The 27,534-nt window shown below is 43.3% G+C and overlaps 1 protein-coding gene across 1 annotated transcript in view; it reads left to right on the top strand.

The window, feature by feature from the left end:
* pigs (phosphatidylinositol glycan anchor biosynthesis, class S) overlaps window positions 1-27,534 on the top strand; it is a 58,410-nt gene that overhangs the window by 12,677 nt on the left and 18,199 nt on the right. The window contains exons 5-7 of the mRNA XM_041198096.1: window positions 8,691-9,017; window positions 14,587-14,729; window positions 16,384-16,498. Of these exons, the coding sequence (XP_041054030.1) occupies window positions 8,691-9,017; window positions 14,587-14,729; window positions 16,384-16,498 (585 nt within the window). The remainder of the gene's footprint in view (window positions 1-8,690; window positions 9,018-14,586; window positions 14,730-16,383; window positions 16,499-27,534) is intronic.

Raw genomic sequence — 27,534 nt, 5'->3', positions numbered from 1 at the left:
AAAGAAAAGAGTAATAAATAAAGATCACCATCAGAGTGCGAGAGAGTGTGTGTTTGTATCTTTTCATGTGCCTGGCTCAATCTCAGAGTGCTCACTCACTCTCAACCAAGGTGAGAATGCGTGTTGGTGTGTGGAGGTGAGGGTGAATGAGAGCCCTGAGACTGGAAGTAAGCCAGACTTACACACACACTCTTCCCTTTCACACACCCTGTCCCTTCTCTCTCAAGCACACACACACACCCTCTCTCACTGTCTCTCTCTCTCACATTCTTACAAATACTCTCTCTCTGACTCTCTCAGCCACGTACTCTTTCTCTCTCTCTCACACACACACACTCACTCTCTCACTCTCTCTCTTACTCTCTCCCTCTTGCACTCTCTCTCCCTCTCGTGCACCCCCTGGAATTGAAAAGCTAGTCTCTGTAATGGTGACCATGAAGCCATTGTCGATTGTTGTAAAAACCCAACTGATTCGCTAGCATCCTTTAGGAAAGGCTGTCTGCTGTCCTTACCTAGCCTGGCCTACATGCGACTCTAGATACACAGCAATGTGGTTGACTCTCAACTGCCCTCTGAAATGGTGTGGGAAGCCACTCAGTTCAAGGGCAATTAGGGACAGGCAACAAATATTGGCCTTACCAGTGACACCCACATCCCATGAAGGATAAAGAGCCCAAAAAGCAGACTCTAAACTTACTGTTTCTTGAACTACAGAGCAAATAAATTAGTTTCCTAAAGTCAGCCTTCCAGTAGTACCTCTGCTAAATTGATCACTTTACTGAGTCCCGTAACTGATTATTCAGTTAACTACCGTCCTTGCACTTTTTCTTCTCAGAGCTTCAAATCCTTGCCTTGTCTCTCTGACACACACTTTAAACATCCCCCTCTCTCAACTCTTGTCTTTTCTGTGTCTGTCACCGGATCACTGTCGCTAGGCAACAGTAAGCTCTTGATCTCCTTTGCTGGATCTAAATTGCTCCCTATCCTCAGGCTTACCACTTTTTCTGGCAACCTTATTGTGATGTTTGTGTTTAATGTTTGTGCTTTTTTTTGTAGAAGGACATTTTAGTTAAAAAGAATTGTTAGATAAAACCTGGCAGTAGGGCGTGCTAGGTCCTGGATGTATTGCCCTCTGGTGGAGAATACGGAATAAAAGAACCTTCTGTTTTTCATATAGGAAGTTGGAGTTCAGAAGCAGATAGCTATGTGTGTATTCTTAATTGTTATAGAAGTGACAAAACACTTCAAATGAGGATGGGATCATCATTATTAGGGGCTTTAGAGGCTTTTGATCCAGCGATGATGGACTTTATAGTTTATGTCAAGCAAATGGAACAGTTTTTCACTGCAAATAAGATTGAAGAGCAAAAGCAGGCCTTGGTGTTTCTTACAGTCATCGGAATGAAAAATTTCACAGACTCTAACAATTCTTTTTAACTAAAATGTCCTTCTACAAAAAAGCACAAACGTTAAACACAAACATTACAAAATTTACTGAGAAATCTCATTGCTCCTGTCAAGCCAGCAGATAAAAACTTTAAAGAGCTTGTGGACGTTTTGAAAAAGCACTTTGATCCCAGACCAGCAATTATTGTGGAGAGATTCAAGTTTCACCGAAGAAAACAGCCTGAGAGTGTGTCAGTTTCCCAGTACCTGGCTGAGTTGAGAAAATTAGTGGAACATTATGACTTTAAAGGTTACCTGGAAGAAGCATTGCGTGTTTGCTTGGCTTGTGGACTAAGAAATGAAAGAATTTCACGTTGATTGTTAGCGGAGCAAAAGTCAACACTGAAGAAAACGTTTGAGATTACGCAAGGCATAGAAATGGCAGAGAAACAAGCTGGAGATTTGAAAGTGCATTCTAAACAATGCCGAAGTTAAAATAGTAAAGTCAGGGTATACTCGCTTTCAAACCTGTTACCGCTGTAATGGATTAGGCCATAATGCAGAAGCCTGAAAGTGGAAAACCACTGATTGTCGCTACTGTGGAAAAGAAGGACACATGTAGCGTGCATGCAGATCAAAAGCTTATCACAGTAAAGCAGTACCACTAAGAAAAGGGCATCACGAGGAGCACACAGACAAGCTACGCTTGAAAATGAACAGGCAGTTTAAAAAGACGCATTACTTGGAAACAATATACAAAAGTAATGCAAGTCCAGACAAGACAAAAAATGAAACCAACAGAGACAATGGGGAAAAGCAATTGTAATGCATTCAGTCTGATCTGAAACTAGATGAAGGACTAACAGTTGGCATTGCCTTAAATGGTAAAATGGTTGAAACGGAGGTTGACACTTGAGCATCTGTTTTTATTGCTTCAGAGAAGACATGGGAGAAAATTTTCAAGAAATGCCCATTGGAGAAAACCCTCCAGCTTAGCACCTACACTAGTGAGCCTGTGAATATACTTGGAAAAATGTCCGTTCAAGCTAAATATTGAGGTCAAATAGTAAGTTTGCCACTTATTGTGAAAGGGGATCATCCATCACTTATAGACAGGAACTGGCTAAAAGAAGTTGGGCTGGACTGGAATAAAATAAACAAAGTGCATTGCAACTCCATGTTGCAATCCTTGTTAGACAAGCATACTGATTTCTTCAAAGAAGGTCTTGTAGTTATTAAAAACATTGAAGCCAAACTTGCTGTGAAGGCTGAAGCTTCTCCAAACCACGCTCAGCCCCCTACTGAATGCGACAGAAAATCAAGCAGGAACTAGAACAACTTGAAAACTTTCAGATAATTGAGAAAGTTGATTATGCAGAGTGGGCAGCTCCAATAGTCCCAATGGTGAAGGATGACGCATCTATCAGAATATGTGGTGACTATAAAATCACCATTAATCCTTTCCTGGAAGTGCATCAGTACCCACTACTGAAAATTGAGCACCTGTTTGCTGCTCTGAATGGAGGTGAATTATTCACAAAGCTTGACCTATCACAGGCATTTTTGCAAATGCAGCTGAGTGAAGATTCCAGGAAGTATACAATCATCAACACACAGAGGTCTATATCAATGCAAATGACTACTATTTGGAATCGCGTCATCACCAACTTTATACCAGCAGGCCATGGACAAAATACTGCAGGCTCTTCCTGATGTAATCTGCTTCCAAGAAGACATGCTCATCACTGGGAAAAACCTCCCAACTCATTTAGAGAACTTAAGTCCTGCGTAGGCTGGAAAAATATGGCATCCGCTGTAAGAAATCCAAATGCTCGTTCCTGAAGCCCTTAGTGGAGTAGCTGAGACATGTGATCAACAAAACTGGCCATTCAACCTCACCCAGAAAGGTGGAGGCAATGATAAGTGCACCACAGCCCAAAAATGTTAAGGAGCTTTGTTCGTTTTTGGGACTTCTGAATTACAATGGCAAGTTCATTTCCAGTTTGGCTACCAAGGCAGCACTACTGAGTAATCTGCTGAAGAAGAATGCAAAATGGGATTGGTCACATGCCTGTCAGGAAATTTTCAAGGAACTCGAGCAAGAGCTCACTTCTGCTAAAGTCCTGGCACATTTCAATGAAAAGTTACCTGTCAGCCTGGCTTGTGATGCATTTGGATATGGTGTTGGAGCTGTCATCTCCCACACATTTCCTGATGGCAGTGAAAGGCCCATTGCATATGTCTCATGCACATTGTCCAAGGCAGAACACAATTATGCCAAATTGAGAATTAAGCTCTTGGATTAATCTATGGAGTCAAGAAGTTCCACCAATACTTATATGGACGTAAATTCACATTAATTACAGACCACAAGCCTTTGACCTGGTTACTTAGCCCCAAGTCACAAACCCAAACAATTGCCGCTGCACGCCTACAAAGGTGGGTGCTGATCTTATCTGCTTACCAGTACAAAATTAAATTTTGCTGTACTGAGAATCATGGAAATGCGGACGCACTTTCCAGACTTCCGTTACACCACAGCTCCACAACCTGAAGCGAAGTCACTGCTTTCAATGTGAACCAGATTGACATATTACCTGTTAAAGTGGTTCAAATTTGACTTGAAATGCAGAGGGATTCTGTGCTCTGCAAAGTTTACCTGTATACGCAGAAGGGTTGGTGTGTACCTCAATAAGTTTAAACCTTACTACATGGATAGATTTGTGATTGCCTTCCATGCCAAGAAATGAAGTCTTCTCCTGCACCTGCCCCATTTCATCCTTGGGCTTGGCCTGACCATCCATGGCAGAGACTTCATGTGGACTTTGCCAGACCACTGATCTGCCATACATTCCTGATTGTGATGGATGCCTGCACAAAATGGCTTCCTGTTAGTCCCATGAAGTCGACTACTTCAGCAAAGACCATTGATGCTCTCCTGAATGTATTCACTACTTTAGGATTGCTGGAGCAGAATGTGTCTGACAATGGCACACAGTTCACATCATGTGAATTTCAAACATTCCTGAAAAACAATGGGATCAAGCAGATTCTCATCTCACCTTGCCACCCATCCTCAAATAGTGGCGGACCGCTTTATCCAGACATTCAAAACGGCCATATTGAAGGGGAGGACGCAAGCAGACTGGAAGTTGAAGCTGAAGAACTTTTTCATCATAACATTCCACATTCAACAACAGGCCTATCTCCTGCTGAGCTGATGTTTGGATTTGCTGTGCTGGATTTGAAAGGAAAGATTGGTTCAAGGCAACTTGATCAGAAAAGATCATATGACACAAGAAATTAGCTTGTGAGTTTAATCTAAATCAGCCTTTTTGGGTCCGAAATTACTGTGGGATACCAAAGTGGCTCCTGGGAAGATGCATCAAGCGTTGAGGACCACTGATCTATGGTGTTCAATCTTCCTGAGGAATCTGGAAGAGACACATTGACCAAATTAGAGAAGCCAAACCGAGGAACCAAATTTCCAGGGATCTCCAGGCACAGTGGAAGATTTCTGGGAAACATCTGCTCCAGTGGGTGCAACCCAACTTGATTCAGCTGACAAACCTGTGGCACCTATAGCTGCAACTGTTGAACCTGAACAGAGACAAGTGGAACAGCAGAACCTTCCATTTCTAAGCAAAAAAAATTGAGATACCTTTGCCAACACTCTCCTCTAGACCAAAGCGAATCTGAAAACTGCCTGTCTAAAGGGTGAGGAGATGTGATGTTTGTGTTTAATGTATATGCTTTTTCTGTGAAAAGGACATTTTAGGTAAAAAAGAATTGTAATATAAAACCTGAGAGTAGGATGTGCTAAGTCCGGGATGTATTGCCCTCTGGTGGGAGTAAGGGATAAAGGAACCTTCTGTTTTTCATACAGGAAGTTGGAGTTCACTTGTAAGCCAATTCCTTTGATTTAATGCAATTTTTAACTTCTTTTGTTAGCCATGGTTGATTCACCTTTCCTGTTGGCTTTTTGTGTCTTAGAAGAATGTATATTTGTTGTAGACCTTGTAATACTTCACAGATTTGTTACCATGCAGAAGGAGGCCATTCAGCCCATCGTGTCTGTACCTGCTCTCTGAATGAGCATTATGACTCAGTGCCATTCTCCTGCCTTTTCCCTGTAACTCTGCACATTGTTTCTACATAAATAGTCATCTAATGCCCTCTCGAATGCATTGATTGAACGTGCCTCCACCACACTTCCAGGCAGTGCATTCCAGACACAAACCATTCACTGTGTGAAAAAGTTTTTCCTCACATCCCATTTGCTTCTTTTACAAATTACTTTAAATCTGTACTCTCTCATTCCCGATCCTTTTATGAACGGGAACAATTTCTCCCTATCTACTCTGTCCAACTCCCTCATGATTTTGAACACTCTATCAAACCTCCTCTTAGCCTTTGCCTGTCTAGGAGAACAGTCCTAACCTCTCCAATCTGTCTTCATAACTGCAGTTTCTCATCCCTGGAACCATTTTTGTAAACCCCTTCTGCACTCTCTAATGCGTTCATATCCTTCCTAAAGTGTGCTGCCCAGAACTGTACACAATACTTCAGCTGAAGCCTAACTAGTGTCTTGTACAAGTTCAGCATAACCCCCTTGTTCTTGTACTCTATGTCCCTATTAATAAAGCCTAGGATACTGTATGCTTTATTAACTGCTCTCTCCACTTGTCCTGCCACCTTCAATGACTTATGCACATATGCACCCAGGTCCCTCTGTTCCTGCACACCCTTTAGAGCTGTACCCTTTATTTTATATCATCTCTCCATGTTCTTCCTATCAAAATGAATCACCTTACACTTCCCTGCATTGAACTTCATCTGCCATCTATCTGCCCACTCCACCAACTTGTCTTTGTCCTTTTGAAGCTCTACATTGTTTTCCTCACAGTTTACAATGCTTCCAAGTTTTGTATCATCTGAAAATTTTGAAATTGTCCCCTGCACACCAAGTTCTAGATCATTACTCTGTATCAGGAAAAGTTAAGGGTCCCAATACCAACCTCTGGGGAATGTGAACGCCACTGCAAACCTTCCATCAGCCCTAGAAATATCCAATTTTGTATCCACGTTGCTACTACCCCTTTTATTCTAGGAGCAATAACTTTTCTTACAAATCTGTTGTGTGGTACTGTATCGAATGCCTTTTGGAAGTCCATGTACACCATATCAACAGCATTAACCTCATCAAAGCTCTCTGTCACCCTCTTCAAAAAACTCCAAATTAGTTAAACATGATTTTCGCTTAAGAAATCCATGCTGGCTCTTCCTAATCAACTCAGATTTTTCCATGTGACTATTAATTCCATCCTGAATAATTGCTTCTAGAAGCTTGCCCACCACTGAAGTTAAACTGATTGGTCTGTAATTGCTGGGCTTATTGTTATAAACCTTTTTGAACAAGGGCGTAATGTTTGAAATTCTCCAGTCCTGTGGCACCTCCCCCGAGTCTGGAGAAGACTGATAGATTGTGGCCAGTGCCCCTGCAGTTTTCACTCTCTCTTCCTTTAGTATCCTTGGATGCAAGTCATTCGGTCCAGGTGCCTTGTCAACTTTTAAGTACCAACAGTTTATCCAATACCATGTCCTTATCAATTTTGAACCCTCCTCGTGACAGAGTTTCCTTCTCAGCCATGCCCCCTGCCTCCAAGCGTAAATCCCCTTTTCGGTACCTAAGTGGCCCTACTCCTCCTTTTATCACCCTTTTACTTTTTACATGCCTATGAATACCATAAATAATCTAAATTAGCCCAACCCATTGTTTGTTTTTCCAATGTACTGCTCCAGAAATCCATTTCACACACGCTTGAGAAATCCATTTTGTATACACTCCGGGAATTAATTCTCCACAGCATTAATGCTAAATAGGTTTACCCAGCCTGTTTGTAAATTGCAGTTGTCCATTATTACTGTATTACCCATGTTACATGCAGCTCTAATTTCCTGATTTAAACTGTGCCCTATGTTACCACTACAGTTTGGTGGGCTTTAAACAACTCCCACCAATGTTTGCTGAACCTTGCTGTTTCTTAGCTCCACTTAAATTTATTCTACATTTTGATCCTTCGATCTAATATCCTCTATCACTAACGTACTGACCTTGTCCCTTATTCACAGTGCTATCCCACCTCTTTTTCATTTTTGCCTATCCTTCCTAAAAGCTGAATATCCTTGAATCTTCAGTTCCCATTCTCAGTCACCATGTTAGCACATCTCGGTAATGGCAATCAAATCATACCCATTTACCTCTATTTGTGCCTTTAAATCATCTACCTTAATGCGAATGCTGCATGCATTCAGATAGAGTACCCTTAGCATTGTCTTTAAACATTATTCTGCATTCTGACCCCATTTGATGCTTGCCTTTGCTTCGTCTGCCTTCTAATTTCCCTTACTACTTTTCTACTTCCGATTACCAGTTCCCTCCAGTCTGAGCTCCTTCTCAGGTTCCAATCACCAGCCCAGCTTGGTATCTAAATGTTGCAAATGGTTTCATTGCTATTGCTCTTTTCAAGTACCTTTGGATTTTTTTTACGTTAAATATGCTATATAAATGTAAGTTTTTGTCGAATAATGTAGAAAATCAAAATAAAATATCTTGTCTCAAGAATGTCTGCTTCCACCTCCATCGCATTATCCGTCTCCACTCCTGTTTCAGCCCATCTGTTTACGAAACTTCCATCCATGCCTTTACATCTCCAGGCTGAACTATTCCAGTGTTCTCCTGGCTGATTTATCCTCCACCCTCCATAAACCTAATTCAAAACTGTTGACTGTATCCTGTCTCTCACTTCTCGCTCATCAACCTTGTGCATGCTGACCTACTTTGGCTCCCAGTTCCCACAGCCTCAAATTTAAAACTTTCATCCTGTGAAGTTTCTTGGAGCTATATAAATGGGAGTACTTGTTGTTAAAATCCCTTCCTGGTCTCATCCCTCTATATCACTGTAATCTCTACAAACTTTCATACCCTCCATTGCTCTGATTCTAGCTCATGTGCAATGCTCTTTCCCATTGCCCCACCATTGAAGGCGGTACCTTCTTAGGCTATACCAAGAAGAAGTGTTCCAAAGAAGAGTCATATTGGACTCAAAATATTCACCCTGTTTCTCTCTCCACAGATGCTGTCAGACCTGTTGAGTTTTTCAAGCACTTTGTTTTTATTATTGAAACTGATGCCTTCCTTGTCTGTAGAGCTCTGTTTCAAAAAGCCTTTTGCCAACTGAGCCCCTTGTTTTTAAAGGAGAGGTTGCCGATTTAATCTAACTCCCTTTCTCTTCTATTTTCAGTGGCGGTTGTCACACTATCCCAGGTTTACGAAAGCCTGGCAGGTTCAGTGGTGATCTATATTGTGCCCGCTGATTCCCAGCTTCTGCCACAGGAGGTCACTGTTTTCATTGGGAAACACAGGGCTGCCTTTCTGCGCTCTCCAGTGACCAGATCACATAGTGTGGAGGATGTACTTCAGGACATTGACGACAATGTGGAAGAGATCCTGCAAACAATGTCCTTCACTGATGACATGGTGGTCGCCGCATTGTCTAGTCGCGTTCCCTCGGGAATGTTTGGCACTGACACCTTCAGAGACAGCATGACAGCTTTTAAATCCAGTCTCGGTAAGAATTTCCCTCTTTCTGTTATTAGGTGTTCCAGTTTTCTGCCTATCTCTCCTGAAGGTGTGGACTGCACTGGGAGATGATTTCACTGTGATGACCACACTTGAGTGTCTACCTGAGGGCCCGTTCTTTATGTCTGAGACTAGATAGAACAGGGGCAATTTTAACCGAGCTTACAAGGTGGGCTAACTGTGGGATGGGCTGGAATGTAGGACACCCACCCTGCTCAATATCACTCTTCAGTGATTTCAACGAAGAGTAAAACTGGACAGATTGTAAAACCAGTATCACACCTGATCCGGTCAATTTAATGATAGGTGCATTGGGTTAAAATTGCCTCCAACGTCTTAGCAAGCACTTAGCCTGGGAACTATCACAGCCAAGCCTGACCCTGAACTTATCCTCACCCAACAGTTTGCTTTTTAAGATTTTTTTTTTATTCTTTCATGGGATGTGGGTGTCGCTGGCTAGGCCAGCATTTGTTGTCCATCCCTAATTGCCCTTGAGAAGGTAGTGGTGCGCCACCTTCTTGAACCACTGCAGTCCATGTGGTATAGGTATACCGTCAGTGCTGTTAGGAAGGGAATTCCAGGATTTTGACCTAACAACAGTAAAGGAACGTCGATATAGTTCCAGGTAAGGATGGTGTGTGGCTTGGAGGGAAACTTGCAGATGATGGTGTTCCCATGCATCTGCTGCCCTTCTCCTTCGATGGGGTAGACGTTGCAGGTTTGGAAGATGCTGTTGAAGGAGCTTTGGTGAGTTGCTGCTGTGCATCTTGTAGATTTGAAACACTGCTTCCACTGTGCGTTGGTGGTGGGGGCAGTGAATGTTGAAGGTGGTGGATGGGGTGCCAATCAAGCAGGCTACTTTGTCCTGGACAGTGTCCAGCTTCATGAGTGTTGTTGCAGTTGCACTCATCCAGGCAAGTGGAGAGTATTCCATCACACTCTTGACTTGTGCTTTGTAGACGGCGGACAGGCTTGGGGGAGTCTAGAGGTGATTTAGTCGTTGCAGAATTGTCAGCCTCTGACCTGCTCTTGTAGCCACAGTATTTATATGGCTCGTCCAGTTCAGTTTCTGGTCAATGGTAACCCCCAGGATGTTGATAGTGGGGGATGCAGTGATGGTAATGCTATTGAATGTTAAGGGGTTGGGTGGTTAGATTCTCTTTTGTTGGAGGTGCTCATTGCCTGGCACTTGCTTGGTGCATATGTAATTTGCCACTTACCAACCCAAGCCTGGATATTGTCCCGGTCTTGCAGCATATGGACGCAGACTGCTTCAGTGTCTGAGGAGTCACGAATATTGTTAAACATTGTGCAATCATCAGCAGACATCCCCACTTCTGACCTTATGATGGAGGGTAGGTCATTGATGAAGATGATTAAGTCTAGGACACGACCCTAAAGAATTCCTGCAGTGATGTCCAGGACTGAGATGATTGACCTCCAACAATTACAACCATCTTCCTATGTGCTAGGCATGACTCCAACCAGCAGAGAGTTTTCCCCCTGATTCCCATTGACTCCAGTTTTGCTAGGGCTCCTTGATGCCACCCTCAGTCAAAGGCTGCCTTCATGTCAAGGGCAGTCACTCTCACCTCCCTTCTTGAGTTCAGCTCTTCTGTCCACGCTTGGACGATGACTGTAATGAGGTCAGGAGCTGAGTGTGCCTGGTAGAACTTAAACTGAGCGTCAGTGAGCAGGTTCTTTATGAGTAAGGGCTGCTTGATCGCGCTGTCAACGGCCTCCTGCACCACTTTGCTGATGAACGAGAGTAGACAAATGGGGCAGTAATTGACCCTGTTGGATTTGTCCTGCTGTTTGTGGACAGTTTTGTCCTTGACAATTTTCTATAGTGTTGTAGCTGTAGTGGAAGAGCTTGGCTAGGGTGCAGCTAGTTCTGAAGCATAAGTCTTCAGTACTATTGCCAGAATGTTGTTAGAGGCCAAAGCCTTAGCAGTATCCCGTGTCTTCAGCCGTTTCTCGATATTACATGGAGTGATTCAAATTGGCTGAAGACCAATATCTGTGATGCTGGGGACCGAAGTAGGAGGCCGAGAGGGATCATCCACTTGATACTTCTGGCTGAAGGTGGTTGCAATTGCTTCAGCCTTGTCTTTTGCAATGATATACTGGGCTCTCCCATCATTGGGGATGGGGATATTTGTGGAGAATCCTCCTACTGTTACACGTTTCATTCTTCATCACCTTTCACGACCAGATATGGCAGGACTGCAGAGTTTAGATCTGATCTGTGGCTGTGGGATCACTTAGCTCTATCTATTGCATGCTGCTTCTGCCGTTCGACACGTAAGTAGTCTTTGTTGCAGCTTCACCAGGTTGACACTTCATTTTTAGGTATGCCTGGTGCTGCTCCTGGCATGCCCTCCTGCGCTCTTCAGTGAATCAAGGTTGATCCTCTGGCTTGATGGTAATGGTAAATTGGGAGATATGCCAGGCCATGAGATTGCAGATTGTAGTTATATACAATCCTGATACTGCTAATGGCCCATGGTGCCTCATGGATGCCCAGTTTTGAGCAGCTACATGTGTTCGAAACCTGTCCCGTTTTGCACGATGGTGTTCAACATGTAGATGTACTGATTTATCAGCTGAGGGGTTTGGTAGCTGGTAACCAACAGGAAGTTTCCTTGCCCGTGTTTGACCTGATGCCGTGAGACTTCATGGGATCCGGAGTCAATGTTGAGAACTCCCAGGACTACTCCCAACTGTATACCACTGTGCTGCCACCTCTGCTGCGTCTGTCCTGCAATGGGTCAGGGAAAACCCAGGGTTGGTGATGGTAGTGTCGGGGGCATTGTCTGTAAGGTATGATTTGTAAATGTGACTATGTTAGGCTGTTGCTTGACTAGTCTGTGGGATAGCTCTCCCAATTTTGACATAAGAAGACCCCAGATGTTACACATTGTTAGGAGTATGCTATAGACCCCCAAATAGTGAAAAGAAGATAGAAGAGCAAATATATAGGAAAATTTCTGAGTGCAAAACAATTGGGCAACAATATTTGGGGACTTCAAATACTCTAATATCAACTGGGATATGAACAGTGTGAAAAGCACAGAGGATACAAAATTCTTTAATTGCATTCAAGAGAAATTTTTTAGCCACCATGTAACAAGCCCAGCCGCAACTCTAGATTTAGCCTTCGGAAATTTAATCTAAGGCATTTGACAAGGGCCCACTTGGCAGACTGGTCAGAAAAGTAAAAGCCCATGGGATACAGGGGAATGTGGCAAGTTGGATCCAAAATTGTCTCAGTTGTCCAAAAACATGGTCAGTGGATGTTTGTGCGAATGGAAACTGGTTTCCAGTAGCGTTCCACAGGGCTTAGTGTTGGGGCCTTTGCTATTTGTTGTATATATTAATAATTTGGACTTCAAGGTGGGAGACATGACTGGGAAGTTTTCAGATGACATGAAAATTGGCTGTGTAGTTGATAGTGAAGAGGATAACTGTTGTCTCCAGAGTTATACCAGTGGTTTGGCAGATGAATTCAATTCAGAGAAGTGTGAGGTAATGCATTTGGGGAAGACAAATAAAGCAAGAGAATTCACAATAAACAAGAGGATATTGGGAGGGGTAGAGGAAGTGAGAGACCTTGGAGTGTATGTCCAGCAAGTCCCTGAAGGTGGCAGGACAGGTGGATAAAATGGTGAAGAAAGCATATGAAATGCTTTCCTTTATTAGGCAAGGTATTGAATACAGAGATGTAATGGTGGAACTGTATAAAACACTGGTTAGGCAACAGCCGGAATTTTGTGTACAGTTCTCGTGGCCACATTATAAAAAGGACATAATTGCTCTGGAGAGAGTACAGAGGAAATTTGCAAGAATGCTGCCAAGACTTGAAAATTGTAACTATGAGGAGAGATTGCATAGGCTAAGGTTATTTTTCTTAGAATTGGGGAGACAGGTGAGCTAATTGAGGTGTACAAAATTATGAGGGGCCTAGATAGGTTAGACAGGAAAGACCTGTTTCCCCCTAGCAGAGAGGACAATTACCAGACGCACAGATTTAAGGTGATTGGTAGAAGGATTAGTGGGGACATGAGGAAAATCTTCTTTATCCAGAGGGTGGTGGATGTTTGGAATTTGCTGCCTGGTTTAGTGGTGGAGGCAGAAACCCTCAACTCATTTAAAAGGCATGTGGATCTGAAGTGGTATAACCTGCAAGGCTACAGACCAGGTGCTGGAAGGTGTGAATAGAATGAGCAGCTAGTTTTTTTGTTCCCTTTGGACAGCACAGACATGATGAGCTGAATGACCTCTTCCTGTGACATAAGTTTTCTATGGTTCTATGTTAGTAAGGAGGGCTTTGCAGGATTTGCAGGAAGAACTTTTTTACGCAGAGGGTAGTGGGTGTCTGGAATTCGCTGCCCATGTTGGTGGTAGAGGTAGAAACTCTGAACTCTTTTAAAAAGTACCTGGATCTGCACCTTAAGTGCTGTAAACTGCAGGGCTATGGGCCGGGTGCAGGAAAGTGGGATTAGAGAGGGCACCGAGGTGTCCTCGGGCTGGCATGAAGCCTCCTTCTGTGCTGTAACTTTTCTATGGATTGACAGACTGGATGTACTGTTGTTGTTTCCAGTATCTAGGTCAATGTCAGGTGGTCCATCCGGCTTCATTCCTTTTTGATTCGGTAGCAGTATGATACAATTGAGTGGCTGTTAGACCATTTAGGAGGGATTTAAGTGTCGACCACATTGCTATGGGTCTGGAGTGATGCATAGGCCAGAACAGGTAAAGACAGCAGATTTCCTTCCCTAAAGGACGTTAGTGGACCAGATATGCTTTTACAACGATCGACCATGGTTTCATGATCACTATTACTGAGACTAGCTTTTCATTCCAGATTTTCTCTCTCACTTTGCTGCAGGACTACCCAGGTAGCAATCAGGAGCAGGAGCCTTGGTTGATATTTCCCCTTGATATATCCCAATTTCTAATATAACCCAAAGTTATTAGATATCTGCTGTTGGATATCATATTGGATCTGGGCTGCTATCTTTGCATCTACTGTTATCCTCTTTGTTACCGATCAATGGGATCCTTGTTGCTATGGCACAGATGATCCAGTCCTCAGTATGAGACAGTGTATATGCCACCCTCAGTAACAATCACTCAGATGTAACTGCGCACACTGGAACTCCACACGATATGCCTGGCCCTGTACCCTCAATCTCTGATCACACTAAATGCTCATAGCTGATGGTAGTGAGCATTGCAGATATTTTGCAGCTTAAATTTTTCATATTTATTTCAAAACTGGGTGTAGAGGAACATTCTGGAAATAACATCCTCCTCACATGTGTGTTGACTTTAGCTGAGGGAGTTGCTCTGTCCCCATCTATTAGAAAGTTGGGGCTGGCAGCCTGGCAATGATGCCATGTTCTATATATTAAATAATTAGTACATAGACCAACATTAATAACCAGTACATAAAGTAGCATTAAGTAACAATCACACCACAATCAGTGTTTGCTTCAATGATGCAAATTGGTTTGTCTTGGTGAATTTCTATTTTTTTTTCACTCTCCATGCAGGATATGAAATCACCTTCAGTTTGTTGAATCCTGATCCCAAATCCCATGATGTTTGCTGGAATATTGAACGAGCTGTGAATAATTACGTGCAACCTTTCTTGGACAAGCTGTCATTCATTGCTAACTTTTCCGTGGACTCCCAGGTAGGATTGAGTTGGCAAGATTGCCTTTTATACTGAGAAAACTGGATAGAGTGAGGGGGCCCCTAGTCCAAGACACCATTAAAGGTGAAACAAGTGGAGGAGGAGACAAAGCAAATCAACAGGAGTAAAAGACTTATGTAGTGCCTTTCATAACCTCAGGTAATCCCAAAATGTTTTACTGCCGTATAAATACTCATGAAGTGCATTCACTGTTGTAGTGAAAAGCTGCAGCCAATTTGCATGCAGCAAGCTCCCATAAACAGCATTGAGATAGGTAACCAGATTATCTGTTTTAGATGTTGATTGAGGGATACATATTGGCCGGGCTGAGACACCAGGGGAAGTGCCCTGCTCTTTAAAGTAATCCCATGGGATCTTTCAGAAGGGATGTAAATTAACTTCTCACCCGAAAGACTTTAGACCTCGGACAGTGCAGCACTCCTTCAGCACTGCCCTCCTACAGTGCGGCACTCCCTCAGTACTGACCCTCCAACTATGCAGCACTCCCTCAGTTCTGACCCTCTGACAGTGTGGTGCTCCCTCAGTACTGACCCTCCGACAGTGCAGCGCTCCCTCAGTGCTGACCCTCTGACAGTGTAGCGCTCCCTCAGTACTGACCCTCTGATAGTGTAGCACTCCCTCAGTGCTGACCCTCCGACAGTGTTGCACTCCCTCAGTATTGACCCATTGTACTTTGAATATATATATCAGTTTATTAAAATCATAAGAAATAGGAACAGGAGAAGGCTGTTTACCTCAGCCTTGAACATATTCAATGATCCAGCCTCCACTGTTCTCTCTGGAAGAGAATTCCAAAGACTAACGAACCTCTGAGAGAAGAAATTTCTCCTCGTCTTGTTAAATGGGAGATCGCTTATTTTCAAACTGTGACTCCTTGTTCTAGATTCCCTCATGAGGGGAATCATTTTCTCAGCATATACCCTGTCAAGCCCGCTCATAGTCTTATGTTTCAATAAGTTTACCGCTCATTCTTCTAGATGCCAGTGAGTGTCGGCCCAACATACTTAACTGTTCCTCATAAGACAACCCTTTCACTTAGGATTCAACCTAGTGAACATTCTCTGAACTGCTTTCAATGCAAGCATATTCTTAAGTAAGGAGACCAAAACTGTTCACAGTACTCCAGGTGCAGTCTCATCAAGGTCCTGTACAGTTGTAGCAAGACTTTTTTATACTCCATCCTCCTTGCGAAAAGGCTAAGATTCCATTTGCCTTCCTAATTACTTGCTGTATTAGGTGAAGGAGCTTAGTGAAACATGTTGATAATCCCCCTGTCAAGAAGGTAAGGACCCCTTTCCCAAGTAGGACTTGAACCTGTAGAAAGATTGATAAAATTGTCCACAATATTGACTGTATCTTAGAAGGGTTGCAGCTTTGTCACAATGCTATTTCAGTTTTGATCTGACTGTCATGTGGAAGTCAGCCCCATTCTCATGAGGAGGGGAAAGCTCAGATTCCTGTTTTCTGTCCTGGTTGCTGATAGAAATAGATTTAGGTGCAGAATGTTTAGCTGAGCACACTCTTGGCGTTTATCAGTTCTGGTTGAGGCCTGATAACTGATTCGTTGCCATTCCAATCTCTGTCTGTGCTAAAGGGGCTATGACTCTGAGTGATACTAGCTTTCTGTTTATAGATACTCTATTACGCAGTTCTGGGTGTAACACCACGCTTCGATAAGACATCATCGAGCTTTTCTCTAAACGAGGACAGTTTGCCCCACGTGATCAATCCAGTCGAAGCCAAACTTGGTAAGAACTTCCCTCTTTTCCCAAGTTTACACTCAAAATGTGACCCATCTTTTCTCATTTTATATGTCCATCTGGAATGTGCTGTCTGAAAGAGCGTGGAAACAGATTCAGTAGTAACTTTCAAAAGGGAATTGAATCAGTAGTGGAAGAGTAACATTTTTCAGAGCTATGGGAAAAGAGCAGAAGTAGGATAAGCGTTTAGATCTTTCAAAAAGCCAGTGAAAGCACAATGGGCTGAAGGGCCTCCTGTGCTTTGTGATTCTCTGATTTACCTGCTGTCTATATCCAGCATTTGTTGTTTTGATTCCAGGTTTTCAGCATTAGCATTTTTCCCTGTTTTTTTCTATGTGGCTGAAAGCCAGTTTAAAAAACAAGATTGCAGCATATATTAGGCTTGTTCAATCTGATGCGAGGTTTTATTCAAACCAAAAATATGTGATGGTGCCTGTTCCCAGTGCGAATGAAACTTTCTATGTCACTGTTTTTGTTGGTTAGCCACTAGGTGGAGGAACTCAACATGAGGATGCCTGACGGGCAGCTTTATCTCTTGAGTGTCATGAGCCTTCTGTGGGCTAGTGTATGGGGCATCATTCACATTGAGAATCTGGAAACAAACTGCCTGGATACTGTTGTGTTAGTGTGTCAGAGTCACGGCTATAACACAAAGTGAAATACCCAGTAATAACTTCTGAGGTTTGTCATTTGGCATCATTGAGTTGATTATAGTGAAAGGGAAGAATTCTCACCAGCTGAATCCTTGAGAATGAATCTGATGCCAATTGGTTTTGTGGCAGGTGTGTCTGTTGTTGAGGAGGAGGTGCAACAGCAAGTGCTTTAATCATACTGGGCATTACCTGTAGTATCTTATGTACTGGCCAAGGCTTTGTGTTGCCGGATTTATACCAGGCACTGCCTATGGTATTAGTGTCTATATTACTGCTTACTTTATTAGTCACTGCTTCTGATCCTTAGTTTGGAATGAGGCACTGCCTGCTCTCTCTGGTTTGGTATGGGGCACTCTCCTCATTTACCCTCCCTATCTGATTATACTGATTCTGGTGCTGAGCTGTGCTGTTGTGGAGAGCACCAAGCAGAGTTGCTGAGTTCCTCATGGAAGTGGTTATGCTCTGGGATACAGCTCAGTTACAGTCATTGTGTGGCTTTAAAAAGGTGTGGTGGAGATGGCAAGGGAGAGAACAGAGCTGGAAACACATAGATCTTGCGCATGCACATACAGAGAAATATTGTTGGAACACGGGCGTGATTAAATGGTTGAGTTAACAAAGAATTTGGGTTAGTTATTTTTTATTCATTCATAGGATGTGGGCGTTGCTGGCTCAGCCAACATTTATTGCACATCCCTAATTGCACTGCCACCTTCTCAAGGACACTTAGAGATGAACAATAAATGCTGGCCTAGCCAGCGACCCCCACATTGCATGAATGAATTAAAAATAAAGAAAGAAATTTTGTGTCATTAAATTAAATAGAGATGAAGAGCCTGTATGGAATAAATGAGATCACATCTCTCGTGTAAACTCTTTTGGCTTCCTGGACACGTGTCAAGCATTTTAATTTTTAGCAAGCGCTGTTTTTAAACAGAAAGAGAATCTCCTTGAGTTATGTGTTCTGCAATATTCCAGCTCCTATTTAAATGTACTCACTGTTGTTTGACATCTCCTGGTGGCTAGGCTGGGCATAGCAGGCATGCTCCTGCTCACACCTCTGATCCTGAAAATACATAGGAACAGTAGAAGACTATTCAGCCCCTCTAACTTGTTCTGGCATTCAAAGTTATCATGGCTGATCTTTGTCCTAACTTGGCTCCATATCCTTGTACATTCTTGTCTATCAAAAATCACAATAAGGGAAGAAAACCTCCAGGCTTTGGCAAACAAATGTTTGAGTGCTGTCAAAGCTTTGGTCCACAAAACAGTGCCTCCAAGACCAAGGCTGTTTTTCAGGCAGCACCAGGCACACACCATGAAGCAGCAGGCATAACCATTGACGATACCAGTCTCAAGGCTGTATCACACCTTGATAATGTGCTCTATAGTGATGCCACTATTCGTAAAGATATCAGTGCACGCATCTTGAAAGCAAGTTCTGCCTAGAGCCAATTCCATGATCGTGTCTGGAAACAGCATGGCATTAAGCTGAAGACTAAAGTCAAACTCTTATCATACCATTGTCCTTACCATATGGCCTGGATTCCTGGGTCTGTGAAAGGCACTACATCAAAGCTCTGGAACGCTTCCACCAAAGATACCCGAGGTCCATCATGAGCATTCGATGACAGAACAAAATCACAAACAATGAGGTCCTTCATCGTGCTGGGCTCAACAGCTGGGAGACCACCCTCCAGAAAATTCAACTTCAGTGGGTAGGCCGTCTCTCCCACATGGACGATTACAGGATCCCCAAGCAGATCTTTTATGGGGAACTGACATCAAGGTGTTCAGTACAAATGATACAAGGACCCCTAAAAAAGAGCCTTACAAACTTCTGCCTTGTAGACCATCTCTCTAGGGAAAGCTGACCGGCCCATATTGAGGCAAGCACTGAAATTTTGTTCAGTATGCTTCAAGGGCCATCTACATCAAACTCGTAACATCCAGCATGGCCAGAGGAAGGCCAGAGGTGGCACAGCTGCAGAAGCTCCCCCAAGCAGAACCTATGATGACATGAATTGCCAGTTCTGTGAACAAACATGCTGATCCTGCATCAGACTCTTCAGTCAAGGGAAGACCCACAGAAGATGATGAAATTACTGACAGCTTGGATACACTTGAACATCAAGGAGTGTATCACCACAGCAAAAATCCATCAATCTTAGTTTTAAAATTAACAGTTGAGCTAGGATCTACTACTTTTTGAGGGAGAGAATTCCTCACTTCTATCACCCGTAGCATGAAGAAGTGTTTTCTGACTTCTGTTCTGAGAAACCTGGCTCTGACTGTAAGCTTATGTCCCCTTATCCTAGACAATCCCACCAATGGGAAAAGTTTCTCTCTATCTACCCTATCAGTTCCTTCTCCAAGTCCTAAAAACATCAATCTTTTCTGACTTTCAAGTGAACTCTGTCCAGTGACTTCCATCCCCAAAGGGCTTAGTTGATTAGTCCAATTCCTGGCATGGCAATGAGCAAATCAGACCAGAGGGTTTCAATTTTGATGTCCAGACTCTGCTCTGTTAGTTGATCACATGTTGTTAGTGGAGATCATGGCCTAGAGAGAGAAGAAGTAGCCAAGGTCCCTGCTTCTGACCTCTGTCCAGTGAATCCCTGCTGAAAAGTGTGCACCAGTAAATATCAGGGCACAAAAGGTCACGCTCTCACATAATTGAATAACCAGACACCCACTGTTTCAGTTTGTACAGCCAGACTGGCAACTGGGCCGGATCGCAAGAGGGTATGTGACATCTATAAAACGAAATTCAGATTTCAGAACCTGGGGACTACCTGAGTGTATGGTTTAATTCAATGGTTATAATCTCCTGATTACTACTCGAGCCACGTGCAAATTGGCATAGGCATGCGAGAATAAGGGAAGTAAACATGTGGCTAAAAGAGTGGTGCGGGAAAGAGGGGTTCCATTTCGTGGGGCACTGGCATCAGTATTGGAACAGGAGAGATCTGTACCGTTGGGATGGTCTCTACCTGAACCGATCCGGGACCAATGTTCTAGCAAAAAGGGTAAATAGGGTGGTCAACAGAACTTTAAACTAGAAAGGGCGGGGGGGACTCCAAGAAGTATGACTAATGGGAAACAAAGCAGCAGGTTAGCATGTTGGGGGGAGGTGGATTCAACTTCATGGAAAATTATGAAAAAACTGAAAAGAAAGGAAAGCCCAGGAGAGGCTATTAAAGTCTTCAGAACACAAAATAGGACAGAGTGTTTGGAAAGGGCTAGGAATCTAACTTCAAGCACACCAGATAAAGGGACGACAATGAGAAAGGGGACGGGAAATACAGAACTGAAGGTGTTGTATCTGAATGCACGCAGTATACGAAATAAGATAAATGAGCTTGTGGCGCAGATTGAAATTAGCAGGTATGATGTGATGGGCATCGGGAGACATGGCTGCAAGGGGATCAGGACTAGGAGCTAAATATCCAAAGATATATATCCTATCGAAAAGATAAGCAGGTTGGCAGAGGGGGTGGGGTTGCTTTGTTAGTAAGAAATGAAATGAAATTGATAGCAAGAAATGACGTAGGGTCAGATGATGTAGAATCTGTGTGGGCAGAGTTGAGGAACCGCAAAGGTAAAAAAACCATAATGGGAGTTATGTACAGATCTCCAAACAGTAGTCAGGATGTGGGGCACAAGATACACCAGGAGATAGAAAAGGTGTGTAAGAAGGCAAGGTTACAGTGATCATGGGGGATTTCAATATGCAGGTAGACTGGGAAAATCAGGTTGGTAGTGGATCCCAAGAAAAGGAATTTGTAGAATGTCTATGAGATGGCTTTTTGGAGCAGCTTGTGGTAGAGCCCAGTAGGGAACAGGCAATTCTAGATTTAGTGATGTGTAATGAGGCAGATTTGATAAGGGAGCTTAAGGTGAAGGAACCCTTAGGAGGAAGTGACCATAATATGGTAGAATTTACCCTGCAATTTGAGAGGAAAAAGCTGGAATTAGATGTAATGGTATTACAGTTGAATAAAGGCAACGAGAGAGGCATGAGGAAGGAGCTGGCCAGAATTGACTGGGAGATGAGCCTAGCAGGAAAGACAGTGGAACAGCAATGGCAGGAGTTTCTGGGAGTAATTTGGGAGACACAGCAAAAATTCATCCCTAGGAAGAAGAAGCAGACTGAAGGGAGGACGAGGCAACCATGGCTGACAAGGGAAGTCAGGGACAGCATAAAAGCTAAAGAGAAAGCATACAATGCGACAAAGAGTAGTGGGAAACTAGGGGATTGGGAAGCCTACAAAGACCAACAGAGGACAACTAAAAAAGAAATAAGGAGGGAGAAGATTAAATATGAGGGTAAACTAGCCAGTAATATAAAAGAAGATTGCAAGAGTTTTTTTTAGATATATAAAAGGTAAGAGAGAGGCAAAAGTGGACATTTGGCCGCTGGAAAATGACACTGGAGAAGTAGTAGTGGGGAACAAAGAAATGGCGGAGGAACTAAATAGGCACTTTGTGTCAGTCTTCACAGTGGAAGACACGAGTAACATCCCCTAAGTTCAAGAGAGTCAGGGAGGGGGCAGAGGTGAGTATGGTGGCCATTACCAAGGAGAAGGTGCTAGGAAAACTGAAAGGTCTGAAGGTGGATAAAACACCTGGACCAGATGGATTACACCCTAGAGTTCTGCAGGAGATAGCTGAAGAGATAGTGGAGGCGTTGGTGGTGATCTTTCAGGAATCAATGGAGTCAGGGAGGGTCCCAGAGGACTGGAAAATCCCTAATGTAACCCCCCCTGTTTAAGAAGGAAGTGAGGCAAAAGACAGGAAATTACAGGCCGATTAGCCTGACCTCAGCTGTTGGTAAGGTTTTAGAGTCCATTATTAAGGATGAGATTTCAGAATACTTGGAAGTGCATGATAAAATAGGGCAAAGTCAGCATGGTTTCATCAAGGGGAATTCATGCCTGACAAATCTGTTAGAATTCTTTGAGGAGGTAATGAGTAGGTTAGACAAAGGAGAGCCAATGGATGTTATCTACTTGGACTTCCAGAAGGCCTTTGACAAGGTGCTGCAAAGGAGGCTGCTCAGTAAGATAAGAGCCCATGGTGTTAGAGGCAAGGTACTAGCATGGATAGAAGATTGGCTGTCTGGCAGGAGGCAGAGAGTGGGGCTAAGGGGGTCCTTCTCAGCATGGCGGCTGGTGACTAGTGGAGCTCCGCAGGGGTCAGTGTTGGGACCACAACTTTTCACTTTATACATTAATGATCTAGATGAAGGAACTGAGGGCATCCCGGCTAAGTTTGCATATGATAAAAAGATAGGTGGAGGGACAGGTAGTATTGAGGAGGCGGGGAGGCTGCAGAAGGATTTGGACAGGTTTGGAGAATGGGCAAAGAAGTGGCAGATGGAATACAACGTGGGGAAGTGTGAGGTCATGCACTTTGGTAGGAAGAATAGAGGCATAGACTATTTTCTAAATGGTGAGAGAATTCAGAAATCTGGAGTGCAAAGGGACCTGGGAGTCCTAGTCCAGGATTCTCTTAAGGTTAACTTGAAGGTTGAGTTGGTAGTTAGGAAGGCAAATGCAATGCTGGCATTTATTTTGAGAGGACTAGAATATAAAAGCAGGGATGTGCTGCTGAGGCTTTGTAAGGCTATGGTCAGACCACATTTAGAATATTGTGAGCAGTTTTGGGCCCTGTTTCTCAGGGAGGATGTGCTGGCCCTGGAGAGGGTCCAGAGGAGGTTCACGAGAACGATCCCAGGAATGAAAGGCTTAACATATGAGGAATGTTTGATGAACTCTGGGTCTATACTCGATGGAGTTTAGAAGGATGAGGGGGGATCTGACCGAAACTTACAGAATACTGAAAGGCCTGGATAGAGTGGAGGTGGGGAAGATGTTTTCATTAGTAGGAGAGACAAGACCCTAGGCAGAGCCTCAGAGTAAAGGGAAGACCTTTTAGAACAGAGATGAGGAGAAACTTCTTTAGCCAGAGAGTGGTGAATCTATGGAATTCATTGCCACAGAAGGCTGTGGAGGCCAGGTCATTGAGTGTATTTAAGACCGAAATAGATAGGTTCTTGATTGGTAAGGGCATCAAAGGTTACGGGGAGAAAGCGGGAGAATGGGGTTGAAAAATTTATCAGCCATGATTGAATGGCAGAACAGACTAGATGGGCCGAATGCCCTAATTTCTGCTCCTATGTCTTATGGTCTTAATTCCACACACTGAGCATTAGAGTTTTCCTGCCTCTTAGACTAATTTCATAATCTCTGCTATGTTCACTTACACTGTTCACTTGTTGCCTCAAAGTATCAACTCTTAATTGCCTAAACTGCTTTTTGTAGCCATTCCAATCTACTCCCTGGGAATAAACTTTTTTCTCCATTCCACATCCCATTGGCACTGTCAATGAGCCTCCCACCACTGACCATTTCTCTAGAAAAACCATCCCTTTACAAACAAGGTCCCCCAGAGAGCAGTGGAGGCTGTTTCATTGAATTGAATTCATTCAAGGCTGAGTTAGATAGATCTTTGATTGTCAAGAGAGTCAAGGGTTATGGGGGCAGACAGAAAAGTAGAATTGAGACCACAGTCAGATCAGCCATGATCTTATTGAATGGTAGAGCAAGCATGAAGAGCAGAATGGCCTACTCCTGCTCCTAAGCCCTATGTACCTTTGTTTCTCCACCTAGACCTCATCTTGATGAATCCATTGGCATTTTGGTTCACTGGTCACTCAATTTCCCTATTCAGTCTTCTCCAACTAGCAATGGACCAGTTCCATCTGTCCCCTTTCTGTTCTTGCTACATCTCTATATTTACACACTTTTTGCCTTCACCTCTTCTGCCTCTTTTTCATGGTCTTCACTATCTGCCACCTAGACTCCCTGATGACTTCCTCACTGAAACCTGCGCCCTATTTTCTTCATTCAGCCTTTGCACTGAGTGATTACCCATCCCTGGTGATTTTAGCCTGCACCACATTTATCCTGCTCCCCACTTCTCCCAATTTCCCATCCTCAGGACCATGTTAGGTCTCCCACTCATTCCATCCCTCACTTCCCCATTATGCCTGGCCTCAAAATCTTTCATGCCTCTATCATTGCCCAAGCCTTTGTTGACTGTGTCCCCATTTTCCTCACTACCTGCATTTCCATCTCTGCTTCCAGTTCTTCTGCCATCATCCTCCAGCTTTGACCTCCCCTGCCCCAGAATTAAAGAAAAGTCTGGTGGCTTAAGCTGTTAGTGCTGTAGCCACCTCCATATAAGCTTGCTCATTGGTACAATGTGCAGCATTTGCTATCTGGTTATTACACGTTGCTCCTGGCTTTGTGGATATAAATCCTCCGACTTCCAGATGTAAGCTCATGAATAAATTGATTGGAGTTGGGAATGAGTGGGCTGCCTGTAAACTGGTATCTTTGGAATCTAGAGTCCATGTTTATGTAACGTTGCTAAAAGAAACCAGTAACTGGGAGTTTTCACCCAAGCTGGAATGTACAATTTATCTTAGGAAAGAGGGAACTTGCACTTATATGTATCATATTTAATTTCTATATTTTCACAACGTTAGAATGTCACAAGGCACTTTACAGCCAATGGCTCACTTTCAGGCATGGTCACTGTTGTAATGTAGAGAAATGCTTAATCTCTGAAACCGTGTTTGTTGTGTAAGTTCAGAGATCACAGCTCCTAAATGCATTGTACTCTGTTCAGATTAGTACCTGTGCTCATACCCTGTACTCTTGAAGTTAGAGCTTACATATTTTTCTATACAGTGAACCATGGATCTGAATCGCGGTTGTGGTATTATGGACTTGGAAAACAAGCAGAACTTACAAATTTCACAGGATGGCTAATGGGTGTCATATGGGCTGGTGCTAAGGGACTGAGAGGAAGTGTAGAAGGAGTTTTACATACTGTACCTGCCCTGGGAGCGTTTGATGGAGACAGTGGAGAGAGCGCAGGAGTTCCTCAGGGGAGTGTCCTCGGCCCAACCATCTTCAGCTGCTTCATCAATGACCTTCCTTCCATCTGAAGGTCAAAAGTGAGAATGTTTGCTGATGATTGCACAATGTTCAGCACCATTCGCGACACCTCAGATATTGAAACAGTCCATGTCCAAATGGAGCATCCAAATGGAGCAAGACCTGGACAATATCCAGGCTTGGGCTGACAAGTGGCAAGTAACATTTGCACCACACAAGTGCCAGGCAATGACCATCTCCAACAAGAGAGAATCTAACCATTAACTTTCATTGGCATTACCATCACTGAATCCCCACCACCAACATCATGGGCATTACAAGCTAAACTGGACTAGCCATATAAACACTGTGACTACAAGAGCAGGTCAGAGGCTAGGGATCGTGTGGCGAATAACTCACCACCTGACTCCCCAAAACTTGTCTACTATCTACAAGGCACAAGTCAGGATTGTGATGGAATACTTCCCACTTGTCTGGATGAGTGCAACTCCCACAACACTCAAGAAGCTTGACATCATCCAGGACAAAGCAGCCGTTTGATTGGCATCCCATCCACCAACATTCACTCCTTCCACAGCAATGCACAGTGGCAGCAGTGTGTACCATCTACAAGCTGTAGGAACTTATCAAGCCTCCTTAGACAGTACCTTCCAAATCCAAGACTGCTACCATCTAGAAGGACAAGGGCAGCAGATAGATGAGAATACACAGCCTGCAAGTTCCCCTCCAAGCCGCTCATCAGCCTGACTTGGAAATATACTGCTGTTCCCTCTCTGTCGCTTTGACAGCACTGTCGGTGTACCTACATCACATGCACTGCTGCAGTTCAAGAAGGCAGCTCACCATCACCTTCTCGAGGGCAATTAGGTATGGATGATAAACGCTGGCCTAACCAGCAATGTCCACGTCCCGAATGAATAAAAAAAAGCTCTGTGTTGTACCTGCCCTGGGAGTGTTTGATGGGGACAACTTAGAGGGAGCTTTACTCTGTATCTAGCCCCACACCAAGATCTGAGCACATGATCCATGCTGACAATATCAATGAAGTACTGAGAGAGTGCTGCACTGTTGGAGGTGCCATCTTTTCAATGAGATGTTAAACTGATGCTCCGTCTGACCACTCAGCTGGTCATAAAAAATCTCATGACTATACTTAAAGTAGCACAGAGAAGTCCAACTGCTACCATGGTCAATATTTATCCCTCAACCAACATCACTAAAAAAATAAAAAATGCTGGAAAAACTCAGCAGGCCTAGCAGCATCTGTGGAGAGAAAAACAAGAGTTAATGTTTCGAGTCCATATGGCTCTTCTTCAGAACTAAAGAGAAGTAGAAATATGATGGATTTTATACTGTTTAAGAGATGGTGGAGCAAAATAGACGGTCAGGGAGAAATTTGACAAAGATATCATGGACATGCGACAAGAGAGTATTAATGATAGCGTTTAAGACTAAAGCAGGTGCTAACAGTGGCATAAAGGTAAGATAGCAGAATGCATTAATAGCAGAGCAAGGGTCAGTGCTCTGTGAAAGCACAACATAAAAACAAATGACAAACAGCCCTGTGTGTGGGGGGGGGGTGGGGTGTTGGAGATAAAGGATAAAAAGAATTAAAAATGAATGAATGAATGATTAAATAAATAATAAAAATGAAGCCAATGCAAACTGGAGGAAGAGAACCTCATCTTCCAATTAGGCACTTTACAGCCTTATACATTGAGTTCAACAACTTTGGACCATGAGCTCTCTCTCCCACCTTCGCCCCTTTTTTAATACAATTATAATTATTTTTATTTATTTATTTTTAATTTGTTTGTTCATTTAAAAAAATGTTTTTTATCCTTCATCCCCAACATCCCATCCCATCCCACAGGGCTGTTTGTCACTTGTTTTTATGTTGTGCTTTCACAGAGCGTTGACCCTTGCTCTGCTATTAACACGTTCTGCTATCTTACCTTTATGCCACTATCAGCACCTTCTTTAGTTTTTAACACTACCATTAACACTCCCTATGTCCATGACATCTTTGTCAAATTTCTCCTTAGCTCCCACCTATCCCTTGACTTTCTATTTTGCTCTACTTGCTTCACTCTCTCTTAATCCATCACATTTCTACTTCTCTTTAGCTCTGAAGAAGTCATACAGACTCGAAATGTTAACTCCATGTCTCTCTCCACAGATGCTGCTGAATTTTTCCAGCATTTTCTGTTTTGCTTCAGATTTTCAGCACCTGCAGAATTTTACTTTTATCATTGGAAAAAATGATGATCTGGTAATTTAACGATTTGCTGTTTGTGGATTCTTGCTGTTCACAAATTGTCTGCCACATTTTCTACATTATAATCATGACTAATCTTAGAATATGTCTTATTTTCTGTGAAGCACTTTGAGATGTTCCAAG

The sequence above is a fragment of the Carcharodon carcharias genome, chromosome 10 (assembly GCF_017639515.1).
Source record: "Carcharodon carcharias isolate sCarCar2 chromosome 10, sCarCar2.pri, whole genome shotgun sequence".
Lineage (NCBI taxonomy): Eukaryota > Metazoa > Chordata > Chondrichthyes > Lamniformes > Lamnidae > Carcharodon > Carcharodon carcharias.
The sequence above is the reverse complement of the archived record's forward strand: the minus strand, read 5'-3'. Positions and strand labels throughout refer to the sequence as shown.